The sequence below is a fragment of the Grammomys surdaster genome, unplaced genomic scaffold (genome assembly GCF_004785775.1).
Source record: "Grammomys surdaster isolate TR1022 unplaced genomic scaffold, NIH_TR_1.0 125580, whole genome shotgun sequence".
Classification (NCBI taxonomy): domain Eukaryota; kingdom Metazoa; phylum Chordata; class Mammalia; order Rodentia; family Muridae; genus Grammomys; species Grammomys surdaster.
The window spans coordinates 843,466-871,421 of NW_021620426.1; the positions used below are offsets into that span (position 1 = coordinate 843,466).

The window sequence follows — 27,956 nt, forward strand, 5'->3', positions numbered from 1 at the left end:
AAAATAAAAAAGTAGAAATAGGTGTCTTCTTCTACTTCTCAGTTACTTTGTGAGATGTTGGTATTATGTGTGCTTGCTGCTCTAGAGATCAGTGGGCTCAGAGGCATAGAGGGTTACAGTGGTGCAGAGATGGTAGAAGGTTATAAAAAGACCATAGAGCTCATATGAAAGAAATCTGAATTGAAATGGTGACAGAAAAAATGTAAAGAAAAATACTGCACCAAAGTACAGTGAGGAAAGGAGGAATAAAACATACAATAGATAATATAGGCTATATAGAGTAAGAGGGAGCCTGAAGGAAGGAAAAAGAAAAGTCTGTAGTATAAGTTTAGATTTTTTTGGAAATTGTCCTGTGATAGGTAACACTGAGTAAATGTATCTCTAAGAATTTACATAAACAAAAGCGTTATGAAGACTTAAACCCAATGAAAGTCCATGTACAGTGTAAGGTAACCCTTACAATTTAATATTTACTCAATATATTTTACGCTGGCTATGAACTTTTCTTTGTTGGCTTTTTACTACAGCAGGCACTTCTATCTATCCCAAGATTCAACTTATAATTATGGCTTCACAGATGAAGTAATTTCCCATCAGAGAAGTAAACTGATCTGCTCAATGTCAAGCATCAGGTTGTTAGCTTTGTTATAAAATTATTTCCCAGTTTTTGTCCAGTGAAGAGAGCCTACAGGAATGGAGCCAAATGCTTAGGATTTCATAGAAGATTAAAGGCGGGGGGAGTTAGAACACATGAACATGCTGATGATACCCAAATGTGTTGTGTCATAAAGAAACTTCAGTTTTAAGCAATGGTTCTCAATAAGGCAATTATATTTCCTTGAAGACATTTGGAAATGTCTCAAGATTTCTTTTTGTCACTTTTACCATCAAGAGAGGTTTTCCATTTGGTTCTGGTGAAGATGTATAATAGAGCAGGACCAGGACCAAAGCTGCTGCTGAACTTGCTACAGTGCACTTCAGAACCCCATGGTGTCAGTTGTGTGGAGGGTGAGAAGCTGTGTATGGGCTCTATAAATTAAACTTCTCATTCGTTTAGTCACTGCTGCACTCCTATGCAACTCAACCACTTTGAACTTCTGCTATGCACTCATAAGACATTTGTAACATTTAGGGTTTGTAAGCAAGGTAAGTGATGCTATATATGAACATACTTTGAATTGTTCCAATGCATATTTATGGAAAATGAGAATATTAAAAGGCTGGAGTTTAATTAATTAGCCATCATTAAATCAATGAAACCCTATATTTCAAATATTTAAAAATCAAAGAATGGGAGATAATGAGCAAAACCTACAGTAATGAAGACAAGAGCAAGAACACATAAAGGTTCGATAGGCTTAAGGACAGCATTCAATTCTTTCCACTAAGTTGGTGAACTGTGGTCAGTTTACTGGCTCAGGAGTGGAAATGTGAGCAGGCCAGAAATTGAAGGTGCAGATGACAGAATATGCCAGTGCTTCTTGAGAAGGTGGTGTGTTAAAGACAACTTTATTGGGAGTTTAGAGAGCTGGTGGCATAGGGTAGGGGTTGGGGACATCCTTGTGGAGATGAGAGCGGGGAGGAGGTATGGGATGTGGGACAGTCAGGGGGTAGAATGGGAGGGGAATAAAATCTGGAGTTTAAAATAAATAAATAAACAAATAAGTAAATAAATAATAAAATAAATAAAATAAAATAAAGTAAAAAGACACCTTCACTGGGGAAGAGAGAATGCATTCCCTCTGGCAAGAAAAACAGAAGAAATTAACACAGATGGAAGTAAACACCAATACTAGAGCTTGGGTATGACAGGTGATACTGTTAGAGGCTATCAGCATCCTCACTGAGTTGAAGGTGACAGCACTTGCTGTCAAGAGTAAACCATAGGAAACAGGATGACAGAATTCTTGAGGGTGGAGGTTTGGAGCAGCAGCTGTGGAAATCATAACTGGGGCTGAGCAGCAAAAGATTGAACTGATGGCTAAGAAGTCCTATGTGCCCTTGGGTGTTATTCATCATGGGTTTCCAGGAAACCCCATATCATTATTTCATCACAATAAAAGGCAGATAGGGTGAGCTGAGAGTCGAAGGAAAAGTCAACATGCTTGACATTGAGAACATCTGTGTTTGGGATTTGGAAGGAATGGACATTTAGAATGATGTCTAGCTGCAAGATTTGGTTACAATGGTGGGGCAGCTAGAGGAACTTAGCTGGTGTGTTGGAGGATCTTCAGTGCTGGATGTCAGGTATGTGGGCACTGAAGTCTCTAGAGTTATTAATGAGAAATGTGTAGAGAGAAATACTGAGTAGATTTCTTATATCTAGTGGAAGAGGAACCTCTTATACATTGATTAAATATGTTGACAGTAGAGATTTTCAGTGGATATGAATTTCTGAATGATGACAGTGTAACAGTACCGTAGGTAAAAAGTACGGAACTTCCTAAGCCCACCACATGGCAGTGAGTAAAAGGGAGGAAATCAGGAACTAGTTGGTCTGGGAAAATGTCTCAGTTGGAAAGTGCCTCAGTTGGCATGCAGGTAGCTCAGGGCTTAATCCCCATCATCTCATAAATGACCTGATGACACTCATCACTTGTATAAAGGAGCAGGTAGATCAGAAGGTCAGGGTAATCCTCAGCTACATAGTGAATTGAAGACCAGCTTGCCAAAATAAAAACAAGAACAAAACCCTCAAAAAGGAACTAGTTTCTGTGAATATATTTCAAGAGTAGCTTTGATGGCCAAAGTGAGCTTCAGTTAATGTGAACCTCATGGTGAAATATTTTTAGGAGAGATATCAGGCACAAATGATTAAGTGGAATTTTACACAGGATTGTATGGAACAGTAAGGGGGTCTGCATATACAGATAGTAAGCAGAGAAGGAAAATTATCAGGAGGTGGGTTGAGTATGAATATTGTTGAAAACGTGCCCTTCTGAGGGCACTTTGGATGCACAAAAGCACTTGTGCTAAATTACAGGGACGTGTGATGCCTGCTTAATCTACCCCAATTGTTCAGTTGTTATGGATGGCAGGGCCAGTTAAACTGCCTTGGCATTGGGAAGCTCTTGTTCAATGCCTTCTGGCACAGCAATAAGTGTATTAAATTCTTGTTTCAGATATTCAGAGGCATGTAAACATGCATGTGTGCATTAGTATCCATCTCGTAGTGCTACTTTATCACTCAATTAGTTTTCAAGCACAAAAATCAGATTTAATGACAAAATGCAATTAGACTGTTTCTAGGAGCTTGTGGCTTATTCACTCAAATATTTTTATGTAATTAGGATAATTTGAAGTAAACATAAATATGTTTATAGAACAGACAAATATTACTCATAGTAATAAAAATTAAATTATAAAACTTTCTTAATAATTACTTTATTTCCTGACTTATCTACTCTTCCTAAGGAGCCCATAGCCAGGCTGATCTCATTGCAATTTATTGTATCATTAAAGTAATCATACTGGATAATTTGGTTATAAAAAGTGAGGTTAGACTTATCTGTAACTTGTGTAATATTGCCAACTTAAAAAAAAAGTGTGATTCATATAAAATTTGATGATTTCAATTCTATTTTCTTTTCTGCTGTATTTGGCGGAGGAAACATCTGAACAGCTCCCTCAAAGAATACGCACAATAAGTGCCTCATTGAAGCCAAACCACAGAGAATAATTAGGCCTAAATTTTCAAAGATGACTGCAGTTGGTGCAGCCATAGATATAGAGGCGGCCATTGTTCTCATATCTTCATGTACAAATTGGGCAATTGAGCATGCAAATTGCAAATTGAAAGCTGAGCATGAATTGGCAGTGTGTATGTAAATGCACACCAGCCTCTCTGCTCACTTGTGTACTTTAAATGCTGGTTTTAATAAGACCCAGGCGAGTGTGTTCAGTCATCAGGTCTCTTCTGTTGCCTACAATGTTAAGAACCAAAGGTTTCCAGAGATTGTTTATATTGAAATACCCAGTACTGGCTTTTACTTTCTCAAGTATATTTAAGCAATCACATAGCCAGTTCTGGGATCATAAATAATACATATGATAGATAAGGGTCATGATGCTTAAATGTGGTTCTCTAAATTGTACAAATAAGATAAAACCACTGACTTCTGCACTTATGTGACTGGTTCAGTCAGAATTCAGTGTAGATTTGGTCTGTACAAATACCAGACTCTAGAGTTTAAGAAGGAGAAAGAGACTTCCAAACCTTCACAATATGAATGCTAATTTTTCTTAAAATCAATTCATGCTGACATATAATAATTTTTTATACTTAAACTATATTCTAAATTTGCATCAAAATGAGTTTGTGAAACTTTATATAATAAGAAAAATATTCCTGATATGTTCTGCAAAATTGTCTATAAATTAGGCATGGTGGCTCATGCTTTTAATATCAGTTTATTTAGAAGGACCACGAGTTAGAGGTAAGCCTGGGCTACCTAGGAAGACGATTTATCCAAAAGAACAAAACCCAACATGATTTATATGTGTGACTTTTATTAATTTAATTTTTCTTTTTTCAGTGAAAATTTAAGTTAATATATAGTTTTGATTATCTTTTTAATTTTAGACTATTTCAAATACATTTTTATGTATGTAAGATGCACTCAAATGATATAGATATCTAACATTCTATTAATAATTACACTTTCTTTGAATAAGAGAGTGCATAGATGAAAAGTAACATCTGTATCCTTAATGCAGCTCTCTCCTGGAAAAGTGAAATTGAAGGTACTTAAGGAAGAGATTCAAGGTGAGCATCTTTTTGTATTATATAATAAAGTTAAGGTTCATTTCATAGCATATATATTCATGTAGAGTTTTCACATAGATTTTCTATAAACTGCAATAATTCATATAGAATAAAGCTCCTCAGTTACCAGATGATGATATTTTGATTTTCAGAATAAGATTTTTAGTATTTTGCATCAAAATGTCAACTTAGTTTTGAAGTAATTACTTAAATGAAGGCTGCTGGACGGCCAACTATCTATGTGGTGGCAGCTCTGCTTAGCTCAGGCCGCCATGAGACCGGGCCTGAAGCCAAGTGCACTGCAGCTGGAAGTGGTCAGAGGCTATGCACACACCACAGCTAGAAACGGCCATCCAGAAACACCAGGCCCTCCACCCACGAGACACCAACATGGGAGATGGCTCCACCAGTCTTCCACACTGTCTCCACAAAGCTGGGCTCTACCCAGACCATCCTGCCATCCACATGGGCCTGGTATAAATGAGACTCTGTTTAGAATATCTGAAGGCTTTATAAGTTTCACAATGTTCAATAACAATATGCCCATCCAATTGGAGGTGTTTCCCAATTAACTAACCCGTATATAAGTTGTTACCCAGGACTGTTCTCGGTACATGAGTGGTCATCCATAGCACTACAACTCTGCCCCATCTCTCCTCGTGTTCCTCCTTCTTCCTCCCCTTCCTCCTCCTCTTCCTTTCCTTTTCCTCCTCCTCCTCTCCTTACTCCTCCCAACTTTTTTTTTTGTTTTTAGTTTTTCGAGACAGGGTTTCTCTGTATAGCTCTGGCTGTCCTGGAACTCACTCTGTAGACCAGGCTGGCCTCAAACTCAGAAATCCGCCTGCCTCTGCCTCCCAAGGGCTAGGATTAAAGGCTTGCACCACCACCGCCCAGCAACATTATTCTTTTGTACTTTGTTGAACATACAAATATTTAAAAGTTGCTTTACATCTTAAAAAGTATTTGAATTTACAGTGATCTCAAAGCAAACACAATATTTTTCTGGAAATTAAGCATATTTATACATGAATATTAGCATAATTTGATGAAATAAATTCTAGAATACTCTATAATAAAATATTCATACAAACATTGTGAGTTGATCTTCATTGTCATGTTGATGGGATTTAGGCTTACACTGAAACACACTTGTTGAGGCTGGGCATATCTCTGGGAGATTATCTAGATTGGGTTAATTGACTTGGGAAGATCCACACCAAATATGGAGGGATCCATTCTGTAGTCTAGTGTCATGGAATGAAAAAGTGGACAAAGACAACTGGTAGCAGCATGCATCTCTCTTCTTCCTGACTGTGAATATAATATGAGAAGTGGTTTCTCACCCTTCTTCCATGACTTCTCTACCACAACTATATCACCTAGAACAGAAAGGCAAAACCAAATGCTCCATTCCTTAAATTGCTTTAGGCAGGTGTGTTTAGTTGCAGCAACAAGGCATGTAAATAAGAATTACAAATGTAGACCGTCTGTTTAGAAGTCTTCTAACTGGAATTCTCTTGTACTCAGGCAAAGGATAATCCATAAGAAATCTATTAAGTGTAACATTCTCAGTATTGTGTAGTGATGGATATTCAGGTCAACGGGGTCTCAAAGCAAAGTAGTCAGAAGTTGTGGCCCTTACTCATGACAGCTGGTAGAGGTTTTTACAGGTCTTACAATGAACAAACACATCAGACTTGCCTGTATCCATATCTTGTGCTGCTACTGCTTAAGTGCTGTGTGAGGATTTAGAAATGCTCATAGTTTCATTACATTGCTAATCAAGAAAGCAAACACCATACTTTGGACTGATGATCCTGATATCTTTCCCTTTTAGCTCCAGCAAAACAACAAGTTAATTACAAAATGGCACATTCTACTGGAAGTGAAAACCCTAAGAATAAAAGGAAAGTTTGCGGACAGTGTGAGAACAAAGCTGCTCTGCTGGTAAGTACACTACAGTGCAAAGGGAATAGACCTCTCACAGCTCCTTAGACAAAGCTCTCGCTCCTGAACCCGATAGCACAGCCCTATGCTACTCTCTTTTCTTACTGTTTCACTGTGTGATAACAGGTAAGTTTAACATCTCCATATATTCACTGAACATCAACCTCCTACTCTCGGTTAATAGCATTTAAAATCATATCTGTTTTTTTCCTTTCTATGTTTAAAATTTTTAAAAATTTGTTTACTTCCTAAATTCTAGCCACCTCCCACTCCCTCCTCTCAGAGTCTATCCTCCTATCCTTCCATCCTCTTCTCCTCTGGGAAGGTGACTCCCTCCCCCATATACTCCCATACTCTGGAGCATCTCTGAAGGATTAGAAACATCTTCTACGATTGAGACTGGACAAGGCAGTCCAGTTCGGGAATGGTTACCATAGTCAGGCTACAGCTTTCAGGGGAAAATCCACTTCAGTTGTTGGGGAGCCACATGGAGACTGAGCTGCACATGTACCAGGAGACTGGAGAATAGCATAACTGTTCTCTGAGAGGTTCTACCCAGAAGCTGACGGAAACAAATATAGATACAGTCAGCCAAACATTGGATAGATGTTGGGGACCCTTATGGAAGAGTTGGGGGAAGGATTGATGATGAGATAGTAACACCACAGGAAGACCAACAGAGTCAACTACCTGGACGCTGGGTAGCTCTTGGAGACTTAACCATCAACCAAATAACATACACAGGCTGTATCCTTTTTCTTTTTAATCATGCTTAGCAACACACATATGCAATAATATCTCTAGAGTAAACACAATGTCCTGTTATAATTTTGAAAGGTTGGACACCTTGGACACTGCTCCTCATATGTTTCCTTTTAGTAGTTTCATATCCAACTGGTTTTATCTTAATAAGATGAAGTGGTTTTCAGTTTGGAATTTTGCATGTCATTTCCCTGTAAAATGTATGACATTAGTAAGTTACTGAGTGTTTCTGTAGATGATTCCTCACCTGTGGCTTATGCCACAAAGGTATCGATGATTATATTTAATAAAATACTTACCATTGTATCTAACACATAAAAAGGAGACAATAACTAAAATGATTTTGTTCTTTACTTATCACCTTTAGAATTCATGCATTTAAAATTATTAGCAAAATCCAGCACTTCCAAATGTATAATTTATAATGACATATCAGTGGCTTTAGGCTATTTCTTTATGCTAAAATTAGAAAGTCAAGTAACATGTTAATTTGGCATATGTAGATTATTTAATTAGATTGAAATGAGTTCTGAAACCTGATACAGCCAATTTGAAATTTGCGAAATCAACTAGATAGTTTTTAAAACTGGACCCCGGTGTTTGAGGAAGTTATGCAGCCGAATAGAATCCTTATCTATGGGTTAGTAAGTTTCTGCCAGTTGCATAAACTGCCTAAAAAGATTTTCCAGTTGGCAGTCATTTTAACCCATTTAAATCTAAATATGCTTGTATAACAAAATATGCGAGCTAACTTGGCAACTCTAGCTTTGATCTTTCAGTCTACAAATATCTGTTGGGCTGCTTTCTTTAAGCATCTGTTAATAAATACTTGGCTTAGAATTATATGCTGCAGCCTATTTTAAGTTTTCTGCATCATATTATGTGATAGAAACTGCCAAAGGTTTATGAGAAATTGAGTGAAGTATTAGGAGGTATATTCAAGAAAATTGTGCAGAATACATTTTGAAAAAGTCTTTGTATAATAATGCTACCACATAGCTGTATCTTTAGCACTTATGTGACACTTCAAAATTAAACAGTTAAGGACTTTTTGTTATGACACTTAGACTTTAGAGGGTGTCTTTCTTTTCTTGTTAAATAAAAAAAATTCCAGCTCTGTGTTCTTACTCACCATTTAAAATACATATAATTCACAATAGACCATGCAATCATCTAAAATATCAGTTTTATTTTCTTAAGGATATTATTAGTTTTACAAGCATGGACTCCTTTGTTATATCATACTTAACCTGCTTAAACATACAAGCTAATGCCGAAGCCATGAAAATATCCATGCCATATGGTGTGAAGCTCCAGATCTGAACCATGATAGACACTGCTGTTCAGTCAGTCACTGACGATTGTCAGCAATATTAATCTCTTTGTGACATAGACCTTCTGAAGCTGTTCTTCTGCTTACCTTCTTTTTCATGTTTTCATTCATGGTTCTCAGCCTGGGCCAAACGGAAACAAAGGAAGTCTCTTAGTGATTTCCTCTACAGCTCACTGTGCTGTGAAGGTGAAGCTACACAATAGCACCTTCAAGCATAGTAAAGTTTCATTTCCCCCTCTCTCTACCTGAAGGGATTCCTATCAACATCACAGGTATAGGTGTACTACATGCCCTAGCTTTGCAGGGCCCAATCATTACATTTTCATGATGAGCATCTTAGTGACCATTTACTCCTCACAAAGAACGCATCTTGTTTCATTCATTCTTTGTGAACAAATCTGACAACTTCTAAATTATATTTTAAGGAAATATAAGGAACATACAAGAAAGGTGCTCATTCATGGGAGTATGTTGAAAGTTTTGAAAGGGACATTATACATTGTTTTCAGCTAGTGTCAATATGCATAAAAGTAAAAAAATTAATAAAGTGAGAGTTTTAACTTGCAGTGTTGTTTTACTTCCATGCGCTCAAGGAGTGGCTTGGTGCTATTAAATTGTCTTATGGTCATTATGAAGTGATTCATGTTTACTATGCATATAATATGTATAGTCCATACATACTTGATCTGAGAGTAGTCTTTCCATGTTAAACGTTGGCATTTCTGTGCCTTTTCATTCCAATGACAGTAGTTTGAGGAATAAATATGAAGACAATAACACCATTGTGCAAATCTTTTCTGAAAGTCACGCTGTCGTTGTGCAGTATCATATGTACACACGTGTGTCTTTAAAGGTATGCCTGGAATGTGGAGAAGACTATTGTTCAGGATGCTTTGCTAAAATGCACCAGAAGGGGGCACTGAAGTTCCACAGAACAACTCTTTTACAGGTAGGACTCTTCAGCATCTATTCCGAAGATGTTAACCACATAACGTAACATGCATTTAAACATATCTTATAAGTTAAAATTCAGAAAAAAATACATTAATTTCTATAATCCTTTTATGTACATTCATCCTTGACAAGTATCTTAAAATTATTTCACTGAATGATAATCTAGATTCTATTTTGATATTTAAAGTCTTTTAATATAGTCCCTCAAACACTTAGTTTGATTACAATATTAAGATGAGACAATATTTTAATCTATCACAGTATTATGTTAGGTATTTATTTTAAGTACCATCTATAGCTGGTTTATAAATAGAAATTTGTTTCCTTATGTAAACATTTATCTTCCTGCACTACCATTTAGGTAAGCTCCTCTCTCTAGGGGCATCCCTTTCTTTCCATATGCTAGTTTTTTTTATTTGTTGTTTTAAATATATTGATTACTTTGTAAAGTGCCTCAACTTTAGCCCCAATAACACCTTTAAAACGTTCATATTTAAAGAAATGATGTGGTAAGATATAGTGATGGCACTACACTGGTTATCATTAATATTATAATCATTTGTCATAAATTAATTCCTTTATTGCTGGAGTGAATGCTTAGACATTACACAGGTTAATATTGCTAGCATGCTGATGGTAAGAATCTGGAGCTAAAATAAGAATCAAAAATGAGACTTAAAAGGTAATGATGCTGGTAGTCCATAGAGAATGAAAAGGAGATGACCAGATTTGTGTTTGGAAATGTATTTGTGAGATTCATATCTGTATTTCAACCTACAACCTACTTCTAATCTACATTTCCTCTCTCTCTCTCTCTATATATATATATATATATGAATATATATATATATATATTCATATAGATCATATATCATATATTGGATATATGATATGTATTATGTATTAAATATATAATATGTATTATATATGCATATTTATAATATATATCATAAACATATTTAGCACATAAAGATTCTGACCCATTATGATGAGGAAAACAAAGCATCTAATAGATGTGCCTCATATTTTCTGAATTTCATTACACATACATCACCCCCCCCTCTCTTTCTCTCTCTCTCCTTCTCTTCCTGTGTGTGTGTGTGTGTGTGTGTGTGTGTGTGTGTGTAGGCTAGCAGAAGCCATCATCCATCATTCTTGATGAACCTTCAACCATGTTTTTGTGTCTTTGTTTTCCCCTAAGAACCTAAGCTTGCTTCTTAGGATAAGCTGCTTGATCCAGGAGTCATAGGTATCTTTTTCTCTTTGCAGCACCCAATTTACAAATGTATTCCACCATTCCTGGCTTTATGTGAGTGTTGGGTGTTTGGCTTCCTGAGAAAGCATCCTACTTAAGGAGCTACTTTATCATCCTCTGTGTGTTACTTTTCAATTATCATGCAGTGTTGGAGCCTGCAAACAGAAAGGGCAAATAACATGGAAAACAAAACACTCCTTATCTTGGGGGTAATTTAACTGAATACCTCTAGAAATCGAAATCAGTCTATAAAAAAGAGTCTAGCTGTTAAAATGTAACTACTGTAGAATTGCTCATGATGAATGTAAACACCCTATGACCTTACCATAAGTTCCTAATAGAAAGTTTCCCCTAGATGGTTTATTCATTCAACACAGTTCACTCAGTGAATTGAAACATTACAAAACTTTGTCATGCTGATATAAAGGAGGGTGAACCACACCTTCTTCCTTTCATCTTAGTGCTTGAACTTCTTAATGTATCCAAACTGATTTCTCTTTTTCTTTGTCTTCCCTCCCCACTTCCCTTCTGTCTGGTCTCCACAGATCCTTCACAGCACTTTGATACAACTTTCTGTAGATATGTGTATATAATGTAGGTCAAATCATGCTTATCAAGACAACTCAAACTAGAGAGTACCTTCTCAATATATAGCCATTTTTCATCCGTATTATTTCATCCGTATCATCCACTATCAGAATCATTGAAGTATATTCTATAACTTGAATTTTATTAATCTGATCTTTTCAGATTCAAATCCTGTGAAGTTCTAAATGTAGAATCAAGAAAGTGAGAAGGCATTTACTATGTACATATTAACTATTATACATTTTTAAAACTAGAGTATGCTTATTTTGAAATGTAAATTTCCTACGGGATCCATAGCACCGTTGCAGAGAGCACTTACAGCAATCTGCAGGCTATTTTTGCATTTTTATTAATATATAATTTATAGAGATCAGTTTAACATGTGCAAGCTCATTTGGTGGTTCCAGGTAACCCTGCCTTGAGAAACATTACCCAAAACAAGCCAATGAATATATCACTTACTCCATCTACCATGTTCTCTATTTTATTTCTCTCTCTCTCTCTCTCTCGCTCTCTCTCTCTCTCTCTCTCTCTCTCTCTCTCTCTCTCTCTCTGTGTGTGTGTGTGTGTGAGAGAGGGAGAGAGAGAGAGAGAGAGAGAACACATAAAATATTGCTGCCATAGTACTTTCTAGTTTTGACTGCAGATGAGGAAATGTTGGTAAGCCACAAATAGAAAATTGATATTTAAGATACTTAGGAATTTGAAATTGAAGAGAACACATTTGTCTCTAAAAGTTAGCACGAGTGAATTTCAACTGTATAAGAATCAACGAGTCTGAGAAGCCACCCTGACTCCCTGGAAGGTTTTGATGCTTAAAAACTGCCATCTAATACCGAGAACCCTGCCTCTTCTGCATTCATCTCTCTACCCTCTCTGTCTCTGTCTCTGTCTCTTTTCCACTGTTATTTCTTGTGCATTCATGCTTTCCCCCCTGCCACCGGGTATTGGTCTTGCCTACCAATCTTTACTTTGTAAATCTCATGAAAAATATTTGTCTTTTATGTTTATCATTTTGGTAGTGAATATAGTCATGAGATTTCATTGACCATTGGATTTATACCTAATTTAAGAATTGGGCAAGATAACTGATATCAAAATATTAAGTATTGCTATAGAAATTACATTGCCATGTAAGGAGAACACATTCTTGGCTAATGGCTATTTAGTATATTTTATATTCTTTAACCTATGGTATTCATTGTAGTTGTATAATATATAAGCAAATTTCATACTTTTAAAACATATAAATGGTTTGGTCTATGGTCCAGTTCATCTTATGGTCCAGTCATTACATGTGTTTGAAAAATGCTACGTAGTTTTACTTTAAAAAAAAAATAAAGATCCCTAAAATAGTGAAAGCAAGCTGTTTATTGCTGTCCCCATGATGACTAACACAAATGTTAAAGATATTCTGTTTGATTTATGACTTATTTATGCTTGGCGATGATTGAAACATGTCAGGTTTCCATGCCTCTTTCAAGCCCTGTTAAATAGTTAATCATGTGCAGAATAAAGTATAAAAGAGTGGGAGCATTTGCAACCTACAAAAGTTGTATTTCTTTAGTTAGAAAAATTGTCAATACTGAAATGAGAAGATTTTTTTCTCAAACTGGAGTCCTGGGTTCCCCCCAAAGTACACATGGGGGGGGAACTCATAGCTACAGCTGGATATGTAGCAGAGGATTGCCTTATCTGGCATCGATGGGAGGGGATCCCCTTGGTCCTGTAGAGGCACTATGACCCAGGGAAGGGTAATGGTAGGATGCTGAGGAAAGAATGGGTGGGCAGGTGGGGGTGCACCCTCATAGAGGCAAGGGAAAGGGGGAGAGGATGGAGGGGAAACTAGAAAGGGGGATAATATTTGAAATGTAGATAAATAAAATAACCAATAAAAATGAAAAGAAAAATAAGGTCTTAATATATCAAGCATTCATATTTCCTTTTAGCATGAATGCTCAGACACAGGAGAACACTAATCAGAGAAAGAGAAGGCTGCAGAAAATACAAAAGGCATTCTACTGTGAAGTATGACATTCACAGGGGAGGATGGATTAAGTAAATCATTAATAGATAGATTATAGTAAGTAGCTTCTCTTAATTAGAATGGAGAGTCTCTTAAATGCAAGGTTGAAACCTCAGAATGGGGGTGGTTAGAAAAAAAAAGAGACCATCCAGGGTAGAAATTCATAATGTATTGCATAAGACCCCTTATCTCCAAGAGAAGCCCTGCTTACATAAGCATGAGTGTATCTGGCAACATATGTTTGTATGCATCATCATACATGGTATTAATTGCTGAGTAAATGAATCTCAGGACAGAATACAATTTACGCTTATTAACTTCATTATATTTTTATTACATTTTTAAGTTGACATTGTTCATTACTTGATTTTATGCTCAGATTATCACTGTCCCATTAAGGTTTAAAATGATATATATTTTTGCAATGATTAGTCATGGTGGAGAATATCATGATTACTTGGGTACTCTTACAATGGCCATTTGCCATACACATGCGAATTACGGGTGTGATGTGTGTGTCCCCCAGATTGTCTTAGTTACAGCTTATGTACTCATTTCCTTGACTGCTTGAACACTGATGCAGGTGGAGCAGTATTGAGACTCTCTCCAAGAATTTTCCTTTATTAAAGTATCTATCAATTCTAACACTACTTTTAAGGGGTTGCTTGGTTTGTTTGTATTCTGCTAATATTACAATATACCACACAAACTGTATAATTTATAGGCAATAAACACTGTATTCAGATCATAGTTCTTGAGGCTGGAAGGGATACATTTGAGGAACTACATCTGGAAAAGAGGGACTTGTGGCAGGCAAGGTAGTACAGAGATTTGAGGTTATACAGACCATTACATGGTTACACGGACAGAGATAAAATTTTAAGGGGAAATATTGATAAATAATTTGGTTGTTCATATTCCTCATATAAAGATCTTACTTGGTACCACATCTCAGCATGTCACAAGTGGGGTTTACATCTGAATGAATTGACCTACAGACCATAGCATAATCCCCACCCTGTGCCTCCTAACCCCCGCAAAATTCAAAAATTCAAACAGCCAATTTGTTTCAATTTGGACTAACTCTGGTGACCATTATAATTCCAGAACTAAGGTCAACATTTTTTCTTACCCTCCTTTTCACTCTTACCTTGCCTGAAGATGGTTTTTCCTGAACATTCTATAGTAAAACTCTGGAAGACAAATTCTACAATTATTTTTGAGGAGAACTCTATTCATGACAATATAGAATTCAGGGTAAACTTAGAGCTTGTTATTGGCTTAGTTTTAGGGAATGATAGAATTTTTTAAAGGTCAGTGCATAGAAACTGAGAAGTCAGTATTCAAGAGTGAAGGTATAAATAGAAGCAGCAGCTATATTACAGAAACAGTAAAAATTACCAGTCATGCCATGGGTGTTAAGATAATAAATTTATTGCTGCTTCCTAGAATTGTCTAAATATTCTTTGGAAGGTAGAATTACTTAGACAGTTGACTGATGTCTAAATTGCAACATGTTCTACTGTGGACCTGTGAATGATCAGAGCTGAGCTCACTCAGTGTCTTCTTCTAAAGTCATCAATGAGGTAGACTGAAGCAGATACCAAGAAGTTACCCTTAAAGGGAATTATCACATGCTCGCTTGATATTACAGTCAAATTACAAAATGATTCTGGAAATAATATAAACTGATAAATATTAATGCTGTAAAATATGTAAAATATATTTGACAGCTGGGCACTGTCACTTCTTTACTATTGCTGGGTTTGAATGGTACTTATTCTAACACCGCAGGGCTAAGTTCATCCACTTTAATCCAATTATCACTTTTGCCAACTCAATTAAAGGATTCTTAAAAATTATATTACTATTTGCTACTTACTCTTCCATGTCTACTGATAAAATTCCAACTCTGTAAGAAATGTTTCACATTTGTTCCTGACTGAATTCTCAGTTCCTGTACTTGTCCCTTAGAAATCAATTTTTGAGGGAATAAAAATGTGAATGGATTCTGAATGATATGATCATGTCCTTGAAATAGCATAAGGATTTTAGATAGCAAATTTTATTTTATTTTATATATTTTGAAAGCTAAAGAATTTATTAGCCAAAATACAATGAATAATATAAATGTTAATATGCTATGTAGGTGAAAAATTTACAAAATGTTTCCCTCGTGTATGTCAAATTTGCCCTTTAGTTAACTTTGTAGTTTTTGGAGAAGTAGAAAAAGATGCCTCGGAAACATATTTACAGTAAATATGACTTGTAAAAGGCAAGTTTTATTTTAGCCAGGAAAAACTGCAGACGGAGGGTGAATAGAGCTCCCTACCTGCAGAGAGCTTTATAACTGCTACAGCCCCTGTGGGGTTTCAGAAGCCATGGAGTGCACATTGGCTCTCTGGAAAATAAGAAGTGAAAGCCAGTCATCTTATAAATACCAGAGCTCTGCTTCTGCCTGAACCCCTACACAGGGCCCTTCCTAGAACAAACACTGAAGCTGTCCTGCTGGCAAGCCAATATGCCTGCTTCTGAGTTAACTGCTGCCCAGCTTGGTGAGAGCATTGGGAGTCTGACAGTTTAACTCAGGCAGAATGCCTGGTCAACGTTTCATTTAAGTGTTTGATCATGTACTCAAAATTTCAAAATTAGATTGATATGAAGACTAATAAAAATACTTTACTGAGAACAATTAATCGAATTATTTTTTCACAGAGAATATATAATTTCACAGAGAAGATACTACAGATATAATCATGTAAGATGTACAGTTCAGTGGATGCTAGTGTTCTTGCTGATATGTGTAATTATTGGTCTTAGTTTTGGGCATATGTATCAGGTCAAAGTGAAACTCAAATGATCCTTCATTGTTCTAGTCAAATTCTTGGCATTCCTATTCATTCTCGATGATCTTCTATTTTCTCTCTCTTATGCATTAGCCTGATTTGCAATATTTAACTTGTTTGTGATCAGTTTACCTTACCGTGATGTTCTAAGCATTAATTGTCACTCTGCTTCACTATTTCACTTGTTTTTTTTGACAACTAACAATGTTGTTTGTTACATGACTGTACCAGAGTTTATTCATCCATTCATGGTTTGATGAGTATCTGTATTCTCTTCACATTTGAGGCTGTGAATTTTTCAATTTAAGTTTTTTTTGTTTGTTTTACTTTTGTGTTTATATGTTATAGGGGGATGACAGAGTCTCTGTATATTGCTAAGACTCACCTTGTACTTGTAATTTTTCTTAGTCTTCTGAAACCAGAATCTCATGTGTGCTTGTTACTGACTAACTTGTTTTAAGACAGTGTCTCCCATAGGACAATAAATTCATTAGATAGGTCAGACTACATAGCGCAGGAACTCTTAGGAATCCTTCTATTTGCTTTCCAAGAGTTGGAGATACAGTTACACATCACTGTACCTGGCTCTTCACATGGGTTCTAGGGATCTTCAGTTAGACTCTCATAGTTTCAAGAGAGTGACTTTGTCAGTTGAATCCTTTACTTAGACAAGAAAGCATGGGAAAATAAAATGAAGTGAATTGGAAATGTAGGCAGAAAAGATAGTAGGGCTTCTATTATCATTCAAGAGCAAGACCCTGGATGGCTTAGGAAATATATTATAGAAAGAGTAACAGGTAGAGCACCCAATACAGTAGAGAGGATTCCTATAGTGAATGGATTTAATGTAGAGAAGTTGTGAGCTAATCTCAAAGGGAGAAGAATGTGCTCTTTCATGTTTGTGCTAAGTGGGTCTTAAGATAAAGTCATACATGCAAATTCAGAAACTTTCAGAAACTATGGATAATAGCCAACTCAATGTTGGTATAAAAATTCTTCTGCTTGTAGCTTGTGCTATATGCAAGTTTATTAATGCATATAAAGTGATCCTAGAATTTTAACCTTACCCTTATGCCATTTGCTTATGACACCAAGTAACATTAATTATAAGTCCAAAGAATTTAAAATAACCTTTATATGTAGTAATATTTTTCATAATTTTCTTAACGGAAAATTATATTACAAAATAGTCACATAATTATTGTATAAAGTTTGATAAATTTTGACATACTCATGGACCCATTATCATCACCTTAGTTATAACAATAAACTTAATTGATTATTATAAAAGTACCCTGATTCCCTTAGACCATATGTGTTAGAAGAGAAGACATTTAACATGGAGCTAGAGAAAAATATGTAATGAATAAATGAATAAAAGACAAAACTTACATGAGTCTCTTAGTATATGATAACCAAAACAGTCAAATGTAGAGGCAAAATACAATAATGAAAAGTAATGAGCAATAGAAGAAGGAAATCATAGATACAGTTCAAAGCTGAGTTAATTCTTAGGACTGGAGAAATGGCTCAGCCACTTAGAGTACTGGCTGCTCTGCCAGAGGCTCAAAGCTTGAGTACTGGCACTCACATGGCAGCTCATAATGGACGTAACTTCAATTTCAGGTAATATGACACCATCTTCTAGCCTCTGAGGCCAACCGGCACATGTGTTGTACAAATATATATGAAGATAAAATTCTCAAACACATAAAATTATAAATGAATGTATTTAAGAGATGAGTAAATTCTACATTCTGATAACCACAGTTTGTAGTGTCAGTAGGCCTTGCTCACTGAGGGCTGTTTCCATGTGGATGTATTAGCATATTTTGCAAAATTTTTGTAAAATAGATGATGAAAGTTTCAGTTTTTATTTTTTCACATATTTACCAATTTGTATTTCCTCCTTATTCAAATTTTGGAAAATAAAACGTTATTTGGGGAATCTTTGACGTCTCATCAAATATCTAAATTTTATTTGATGACACAATACTAGATATTTCAGGAGCCTTTATTATATGTAAGTAAGGGCTAAATTGTCTCCTGATCTTTTCACAAGGTTTGACAGCTTTACAGTGGTTTCGGTTAAATTAGTTTAGGCTCACCACTATTTATAGAATAAAATTGTTCAGTGGTGATGGAGGTAGAATACTATATTTGACACCCAAATAAGACAGGTTTCTTGATCACTTTTGCTGGTGAATTTATTCTGCTATGTCTAAAATTCTGCTATTCAAATAATTGAATATGAAATCATTTGTTCCTCGTGTAACTCAAATATGAGTAATTACTGAAAGCAGCTAACTCAGCTGAATGCATTCATTATACATGTAATATTAGCTGAAAACAAGAACTTGCTAAGATAATTAATATAGTACATAATTATATGGCATCAAAACTGCAAATAGGTAGCAAGATTGCAGGTGTGAATTTCCCGTGTTGCTTTGTTTGGTTAGTCTGCCTTAAAGATTGCTCCTTAAGAAATTCTTGATGCAATAAAAATTGAAAGGTACAATTATTTAGATGCAAATCATGTTTTTCTTTTCCTGAGACTGGATGCTTGCATGTTTGAAAATACATTATATTTAGAGTACTTGCATTCCCATGTCATCTTGTCCTTTTAAAAAATTATTTTAACTGAAGGAGATGTATTTTATTTCATTTTCGTCTGTTACTTTATGATAGTATTAAGTATCAAATCTGGATAATATTTATTTGACACCATTTATCTGCTGTATGATGGATTACATCTGTAATAAATTACAAACAAATAAACTACAAATGTCAAGACCCTTGATCATTTTGATTACCTTCTTAGTGTAAAGGAAAACTAGTTCAGCGATTAGTAAAACCTGAGAGAAACCAGCCAGCACTTTATGAGAAAGATGGCTCTAAAGACTAAGTTCTGCTTCAGATTTGATCTTGATGCTCAGGCACATGACTTTGTTTTGATTTTTTTGTTTGTTTTAAATTATTTTATTTACATTTCAGATGTTACCCCACCTCCTGGTCCCATCTCTTCCAGTTCTTCCCATTTCCCCTCCCCTTTGTCACTGAGACGGTGCTCCTCTTGTCCCCCAGCATCCTCCTTCCCTGGGGCATCAAGTCTCTATAGGATTAGGTTCATCCTCTCCAACCGAGGCCACAAAAGGCAGTCCTCTGCTACATATGTGCTAGGGACCTCTGACCAGCCAGTGTATGCACTTTGGTTGGTGGCTTAGTCTCTGGGAACTCCTATAGGTCCGGATTCATTGACACTGTTGTTTTTCCAACAGGGTTGCAATCCCTTTCAGTATCTTCAGTCTTTCCCCTAACTCGGCCATAGTTGTCCTGAGGGGTCCTGACCTCAGTCTAATGGTTGTAAGTACCTTCATCTATCTCAGTCAGCTATTAGAGCCTCTCAGAGAAGACCCATGCAAGGCTCCTGTCTGTAAGCACAACATATCAACAGTAATAGTGTCAGGCTTTGATGCCCACCAATGCGATTGATCCCAAGTTGGGCCAGTCACTGTACAGCCTTTCCTTCAATCTCTGCTCCATTTTTGTCCCTGCATTTCTTTTAGACAGGAACAATTCTGGGTCAGAAATTTTGGAATTTGGTAACCCTATCCCTCCACTTGAGGCCCTGACTATCTACTCTTTAGGTTCTGTCTTCCCATTGTTGGGCATTTTAGCTAAGGTCACCCTCATTGAGTCCTGGGAGCTTCTCACATGGCAGGTCTCTCCCAGAAGCTGCATATTCTCATTCTTTCTTCTTGTCCTCTGTGCTTCTTTTCTATTCCTGTCCCCAAATTGATCCTGCCCCTTCTCCCCGTCTCCTGTCTCTCCCTCCCTCTGCTCCACTGTGATTATTTTGTTCCCCCTTCTAAGTGGGATTGAAGCATGCTCACTTGGCCCTTCCTTCCTTGTCAAACTTCTGAGGGTTGAGTCATGAATATTCTGTACCTTTTGGCTAATATCTACTTATCAGTGAGTACATACCATGCATGTTTTGGGATTTGAGTTATCTCACTTAGGATGATAATTACTAGTTCCATTAATTTGCCTGCAAGATTCATGATATCCTCTTTTGTAATAGCTGAATAGTATTCTACTGTGTATGGACCACATTTTCTGTATCCACTTTTCTGTTGAGGTACATCTGGTTTGCTTCCAGCTTCTGGCTATTATAAATATGGCTGCTATAAACATAGTGGAGCATGTGTCCTTGTGGGATGGTAGAATATTTATTGGGTATATGCCCCAGAAGGTATTCTCTGGGTCTTTAGGTAGAATTATATCCAATGTTTTGAAGAAATGCCAGATTGATTTTCAGAGTAGTTGTACTAGCTTGCAATCCTACCAAGAATGAAGGAGTGTTGCTTTTCCTCCTCATCCTCACCAGCATGTGCTGTCAACCTGAGATTTTGATCTTAGTCATTCTGATTGGTATAGACGCAATCTCAGGGTCATTTTGACTTGCATTTACCTGATGATTAAAGATGTTGAACATTTCTTTAACAGATTTTTGGTTATTTGAGATTCCTCTGTGTTGAGAATTCTATTTAGTTCTGTCCCCATTTGAATTGGGTTATTTGAATTTTTGGAGGTTAACTTGTGTTCTTTATATATGTTGAATATTAGCCCTCTATCACATGTAGGGTTAGTGAAGATCTTTTCCCAATCTGTAGGTTGCCTTTTGTGGTATTGACGGTGTCCTTTGCATTACCGAAGCTTTTCATGAGGTCCCATTTATCTATTATTTATCTTAGAGACTGAATCATTGGTATTCGTTCTGTTCAGGAAAATTTGCCCCGAGCTAATACGTCTGAGGCTATTTTTCACTTTCTTAACAACATGATAAGCAGACTGCTTCCAAGTGAAGATTGCTTTCTCTATTTTTATTTGTTGAATTTTCAGTGTCTCTCTGTGTATGTGTGTGCGCGTGCGTGTGTGTGTGTGTGTATGTGTGTGTTGTATACACACACTCTCTTGAACTAGAGTATCTTATGGAACCCAGAGTGAGGCAGCAAAATTCAGTGCTGCTCTTGTCTCTATCTTCCTGCAGCACAAGGTTTACAGGTATGCCTTTGATGATACTTGTCTTTTTACATGTGATTTGAGGAAATGAACTTAAGGTCTTCCTGCTTGCCGAGTAAGCACATTTCCCCCCACTGATCACTTTTTCTATTCTGTAAAATTCAGATTTTGTTTTGTGTCTTTTCATTGCAACATGTTTCAGTCTGAATATTTTGGTTTTCTCTGTATTTGTAGATGTATATGTAGGGAATTTGCTACAAATTCTGTTTTTTTTCCCAATTGCCTGATATTTTGAAATTTTTGCCTTTTGGTCCTAACTTAGAATAGATGAAACTTTTGAACAGTCATTCATTGATTTCCTCCTTAAATTCTGATAAATAATTCAGTTAAGGTAAAGTCTACTTTTAGGGAAAAATATTTCTAATAAGTTGATCTGTAAAGGCAAATTTATCAGAAGAACAAACTAGTTTGATCTAAGAACAGAGGTATAATTTAGTAACTGACAGTTGTGTGTAACACTTTATCATTTCCATAATTATTTAGTTGCTTATGATGTATAAAAGTATGGTTTTGTACATAAGTAATTTTAACTTAAAAAAATCAGTTGAATTTCTTAAAATCTTTTGAAGGCATTAATTTTAATTGATAGGTACAAAGACTGTTACAATTATATTCATTGATGTGTAAATTTAGTTCTTGCAGAACAAAGAAGAACAAATTGTTCTTGCAGAAAAATTGTATAGTTAGTGCTAATTTCAAGTGATCAATATTTATTAGACATTGGAACTAATGGATTTATAATATCCTCTGAGGTTTTAAAATACACTTTTTTTCTTTGTATTACCTTAACTCTTAATCTCAATGTATACCAGAATTCTTCTGCCAAGTTTAAAATAATCAAGTTAGCATGAAGACTGTTTTTACAATAAATAATTTCTAAAATTTTGCAAGTAGAAAACCAAAGAAAGTTAATACTCTCGAAGGAGGATTGTTGTAGATGTGGTGGTATGTAACATTCTGGAGGCTGAGTCACCAGGACCAGAGATTCAAAACCAGTCTCACATTATTATATAGTGACATTTTTGTCACCAAATCAAATCATAAGCAAAAGATTTTATGAATGGAGGCATTCCCAATTCTGCTTTCAAACCTGCAAATAAGATGGTGTAGGCTGTGTGTTAACTTTCTTGAGCTGGAACTTAAAGAACTAGGGCTGTGTCAGTGCGATCATTAGTATTTATTACTGAACACCAAGAAGGATTTAGCTGACAGTGAAAGGTGTCATCCTGCAGCACGGAAGATGCCATCAAGCATGCTACACTTTTAAAAAATAAAACTTTCACTCCTGGACCTTAACTTCTACAAAATGACTGTCATCCACTCCAAAATACTATGAAATATCAGCTCTCACTATTTTGATTAATGCCATATTGTCAGAGTGATGAATTCTTCTTCAGTATAATTTGAAAGATAATATCATTCTAAGGGGAAGGAAAGTTGAGGTGAGAATTTAAAACAGTTAGCACACGAAATCCCACCGCCAAATCATGGGAAGTGAAAAAGAATGTGGTAAAACATTGAAATGTTGGCAGTAAATCATATTCCATGGCTCTAAAAACTTCTGTCCTATAGTGAAAGATATGATTTGGTATGTTCTTTAAATGCTGTTTCTGTTTGAATTTGAACATTCTAGTATGGATTATAGTTGCAAGGTAAATATATACAATCTCAGTCTCATTTTTTTCCATATTAGCACTGCTGTACTTAAATCTTTATATTTAGAAGATATAAACAAAGTTATCTTTGAGTTAAGTTTCTCAATTTGAAATTAATCTCTTAATATATGGTACAGTATTATGCCCAATAGACTAATATATTCTAAACCCAATCATTTTTATATTCTTGTTAACTGGCGGTTTAGTACTTAAGATGGTAGTTTTCATTCTTTCTATGGAATTTCTATCCCCTTCAGATCCTGAAATCTTACCTCTACTCTTATATAATAGTCCCCAAGCTACATCCACTGTTTGTCTGTGTGTATCTGCATTTATCTGAGTCAGCTAGTATGTAGAGCCTCTCAGAGGAGAGCCAAACTAAATTCTTGTTTGCAATCATAACATAGTATCACTACTCTGTCATGTGTCAGGAATTGGTGCTTGCCCATGAGATGGGCCTCAAGTTGTCTAGTTATTGGTTGCCCATTTCCAGAGTCTCTGCTCCATCCCTCATCCATGCATTTCTTGTAGACAGGATAATTTTTAGGTCGAAGGTTTGTGGATGGGTCCCTATTATTCCACTGAGGTTCCTGTCTGGCTATAGTAGGTGGGCTCTTCAGATTCCATATCCCCAAATGTTGTGTGTCATAACTAAGGTCACTCCCATTGATTCTTCTTGGGGACCTCCATTGTCACAGGTCTGTGTCATGTCCTGGAGATGCTCCACATCCCTGTCTGTTGTGTATTGGTCATCATGGACATTAGTCTCATGGCCATCTGGCCATCTCTCCTGTCCCTCTCTTTACCTGGTCCTGACCTCCTCTCATTCTCCTCTCCATCCTCCCTCCCACCAAGTTTCCTCCTTCTACCTTCCATTTAAATGACTATTTTCATTTCTTCGCTTGAGTTTTCCTTCTTGTTTAGTTTCTTTCAGTCTGTGGAGTGTAGCATGTATATCCTATACTTCATGGCTAATATCCAATTATAACTGAGTACATACCATTCATGTTCTTTTAGGACTGGGTTTCCTCACTCAGATTGATATCCACAGGAAGAACCACAGAATCAACTAACCTGGACCTATGGTATTCTCAGAGACTAAACCACCAACCAAAGAGTACATAAAAGCTGGACCTAGATCTCCCCACACATACACAGCAGGTGTACAGCTTGGTCTTCATGTGGGCCACAAACAACTGGAGCAGAGGCTATCCTAAAAGCTGTTGTTTTCTACATGGGATATGTTCTTCTAGCTGGGCTGTCTTGTCTGGCCTGGTATATCCTGGAGAGGATATACCTAGTCTTGTAGAGACTTAATATGCCAGAGTGAGGGGATTCCCAGGAGTTCTTAGCCTTTCAGAAGAGAAGGAGATGGGAGTGGGAGAGGATTGTGGGAAGGTAACTGGGGGCAGTGAGCACAGTGTAAAGTGAATAAATAAAAGAAAAATGGTAGTGCTTGTATTAAGTGAAAGATAATATGATTTGTGTCACAATTTAACTGTGCACCTCTAAACAGGCACAAAGTTTTCAGAACTGTGTTTCCAAATGTTAACTGTAGTTTATTCCAGGCAGAATTTATATATTTTAAGACTTTAATATGAGGTGATGCTAATTTATATTTACCTGCTTAGTTAAATACAAAAAAGCAAACAGTTAATATAAGTTAAAAGGAAAAATTTGCTATCTAATTTTTACATAGTGATTTTATTTTTAGGACCAGAGTTTTGTACACAGTTTTTTAAGAGAAGGAACATTTAAAAATCTACTAGTAATAAATTTAATAGTTACAGAAAAACAAAGACCAAATGTGTTTCCTGTGTCCTCAAGGGGAAAGAATTAAAATGCAAGAAGGACGACTTAGATCCCATCCAAACCCTGATATCGTCATGGTCATCTCACCTGGGCTTCCTGAAGTCAGTTTTCCTTGGTTTTATATTGACGACCTTAAATATTTATTTTCTTTCTCTGTATGATCTCCTTTGAAATACTACGACTACTACTACTACTATAATAAAGTGTACACACACAACCTCATGCTAAAGAAAAGAATGTTCCTAGGGATAAAAGACATTTCAGTAATGTTACATTTTATTAGTTATGCAAGCTATTTTTGGTATATAATCAATGTGCACTGCTGCATTTCATAAGACAATTTTGGCCATACTCTACGAACTTCCATTTCTTCCCTTTTGTCGTTCTTGTTTCCTTTTTCCCTTTCCATTTGCTCCTTTCTCCCCCAGTTTTCTCTCCTACTTTCAGATACTTATACATCATTTTACATATATCAGGAGTTCCCAGATTCACAAACTATGGAAAACATGATGACTTCTTCTGGGAGTCAGGTTTACTTCATTTGATTTGATGATATACATTTGTATTTTTAATTGTTTCATTGTTTTTATGATTGAACAAAACTGCACATACTATGTATGTATGTATGTATGTATGTATGTATGTATGTATGTGTGTGCCACATAAACCTTATCCACCATTTGTCATTGATTATTAACCTGCTTTATAACTTGGCTACTGTGCATACACATAACAAATAAACGTGGACATGATAGTCTCCTCTGTATATGTTGATGCAGAGTTCCTACAGTGTATTCACCCAGATATGTTATAGTTGGATCACATGGTATCTGTTCTTTTAAATTTTGTGATGCTTCCATCATGATTTAACTGATAAATCTGATCAGTTTGTGTTCAACAAACTGGATACAACTGCTCCTTTTTTTCTTACACCCTTGCTAGCATTTTTTTTTTTTGAATTTTGAATGGTAGTCATTCCTCCTGGGGTAAAGAATGTTAAAATAGTTTTTAATTCTATTCATTTGGAGGCTAAAAACATGAAACATAGCTTTATGTGTTTATTGGTCATTTGTGCTTCACCAGTTCATTACATCATTCATCAACCGGGTTGCTGGATTTGCTAGTGTTTTGTAATTTTTTTTCCTGAAATCTTTGTATACTTTAGATATTAATTCTCTAACAGATATATCTGGCGATGCTTGTTTTTCCATTCTGTTTGGTGTTTTTTTTCTTTGTTTGATTTTGTTTTTTGTTTTAAATCTGATTATATTGATATTATACTCTTTTTTATTGGATATTTTACATATTTACATTTCAGATGTTACCCCCTTTCCCCATTCCCATCCCCCAGAAACTCCTTTCTCATTTTTGCTTCTATACCATTTTAATTACATGCAAGTATTAAGGTCAGTTCTAGAAGGAGACTGATATACCTGTCTCCTGAGAATCTCTGTCAGAGCCTGACATATAAGAGGCAGATACTTGAAGCTAACCATTGAACTGATCACAGGGTTCTCAATGGAGGAGTAAGAGAGAAGACTGAAGGAGCTGAAGGGTTTGCAGCCCCATAGGGAGAGCAACAATAACAACCAACCAGAGCTCCCAGGGTCTAAACCACCATACATGGAGGGACCTCTGACTCCAGCTGTATATGTAGTTATTGGTGGTTTGTAGCTCAACTAAAATTTCTTTTCTTTGAACAGCAACTTTGTAGTTCATCTGTATCATTTGCTATTCTAGTAACAATTTCCTGAGGTTCTGCAGTCTGTCCAGAAAAACTTGAAGTGCTTTCCCTTATTCCTTTGTGGTATTAAATTAAGATCTTTGAATCATTAGTTTTGTTTGTTTATAATCAATAACAAGGTTTTAGTCTGTTGAGCCTTAGCCAAGGAACTATTGTTAGCTCGTGGCTTCTCCATCCGGGATCATATTTATTTAAGGGTGTGGTACCTGTTAGGGCGACCATGATCCAGTGAGTTACTCCACTCCCATTAGTATGTGGACAGCACAAATTGGACTCAATAGATTACTTTTTTTAAAAAAAGAAAAAAGACACAGAATAGAGATTTGGTAAGGTCTTTGTGAATCTTGGAGAATTTTTAAGGACGAGTATGTGTGTGTGGGGTAGATGTTATCAAATTTTATTGTATGAAATTCTCAAATAATGAATTAAAGCACTGTGGCTTTGTTTTATTTTATTTTTAAAGGTAGGTGTGTCTCTTCACTCTCCTGGATGTAAATACCCAGGTTTTTTCTTTTGTTTGCTTCTTTTCAGGAACATTCGATTAACAGGATGTTATTTCTCAAATGTATGTTTTTGGGATCTCTGTCTAAAATCAGGTGGCTGGAGCTGTGTGGATTTACTTATAGCTCATCTATTGTATTCTATGCATCATTGTTTATGCCAAGAACCATGATGTTCTTGGTACAATGACTTTGGAATATGATGTGATATCAAACACTGTGTAGGTTAGGATGCTTTGGCTTCCTGGGTATTTTGAGCTTTCATATGACCACTAAAGAAAAATGTTTTTAATCTCTGTGATGGCTATCATTTAAACTTTTGTAGGGATTTCATTGAATCAAACATTTGTGGTTTTATAACATTTTCATAATATTCGTACTGCCAATTTGTTATCATAAGGCATCTTCCTGTGTTCTAGAATGAAGAATCTTAATCAATGTCTTTCTTCAGTATTTTAAAGTTTTCATTTCACAGGCATTTCACTAACTTGAATAGGTTCATTTCAAGGTAATTTACAGCTGTTCTCCAAGTTTCCCTTGGTCATTTCCCAGAGACCCTAGCAGACAGGCCTGTGTAAAATTTACCATCTTCTAAAAGACAAGACTAATTTATAATCATAAATTAACTTCAAAATATAATTCTGTCATAAATTGCATTTAAAAATGTTACGTATGGATGATATAAAA

General features: G+C 36.0%; 1 protein-coding gene across 2 annotated transcripts in view; it reads left to right on the forward strand.

Moving 5' to 3' along the window:
- Window positions 1-2,065: 2,065 nt before the first annotated feature.
- Window positions 2,066-27,956, forward strand: part of Zbbx (zinc finger B-box domain containing) — an 87,563-nt gene continuing 61,672 nt past the window's right edge. For both annotated transcript variants that reach the window (XM_028786770.1, XM_028786771.1), the window contains exons 1-4: window positions 2,066-2,247; window positions 4,717-4,765; window positions 6,603-6,712; window positions 9,661-9,756. In XM_028786770.1, the coding sequence (XP_028642603.1) occupies window positions 6,632-6,712; window positions 9,661-9,756 (177 nt within the window). In that variant the 5' untranslated portion in view covers window positions 2,066-2,247; window positions 4,717-4,765; window positions 6,603-6,631. The remainder of the gene's footprint in view (window positions 2,248-4,716; window positions 4,766-6,602; window positions 6,713-9,660; window positions 9,757-27,956) is intronic.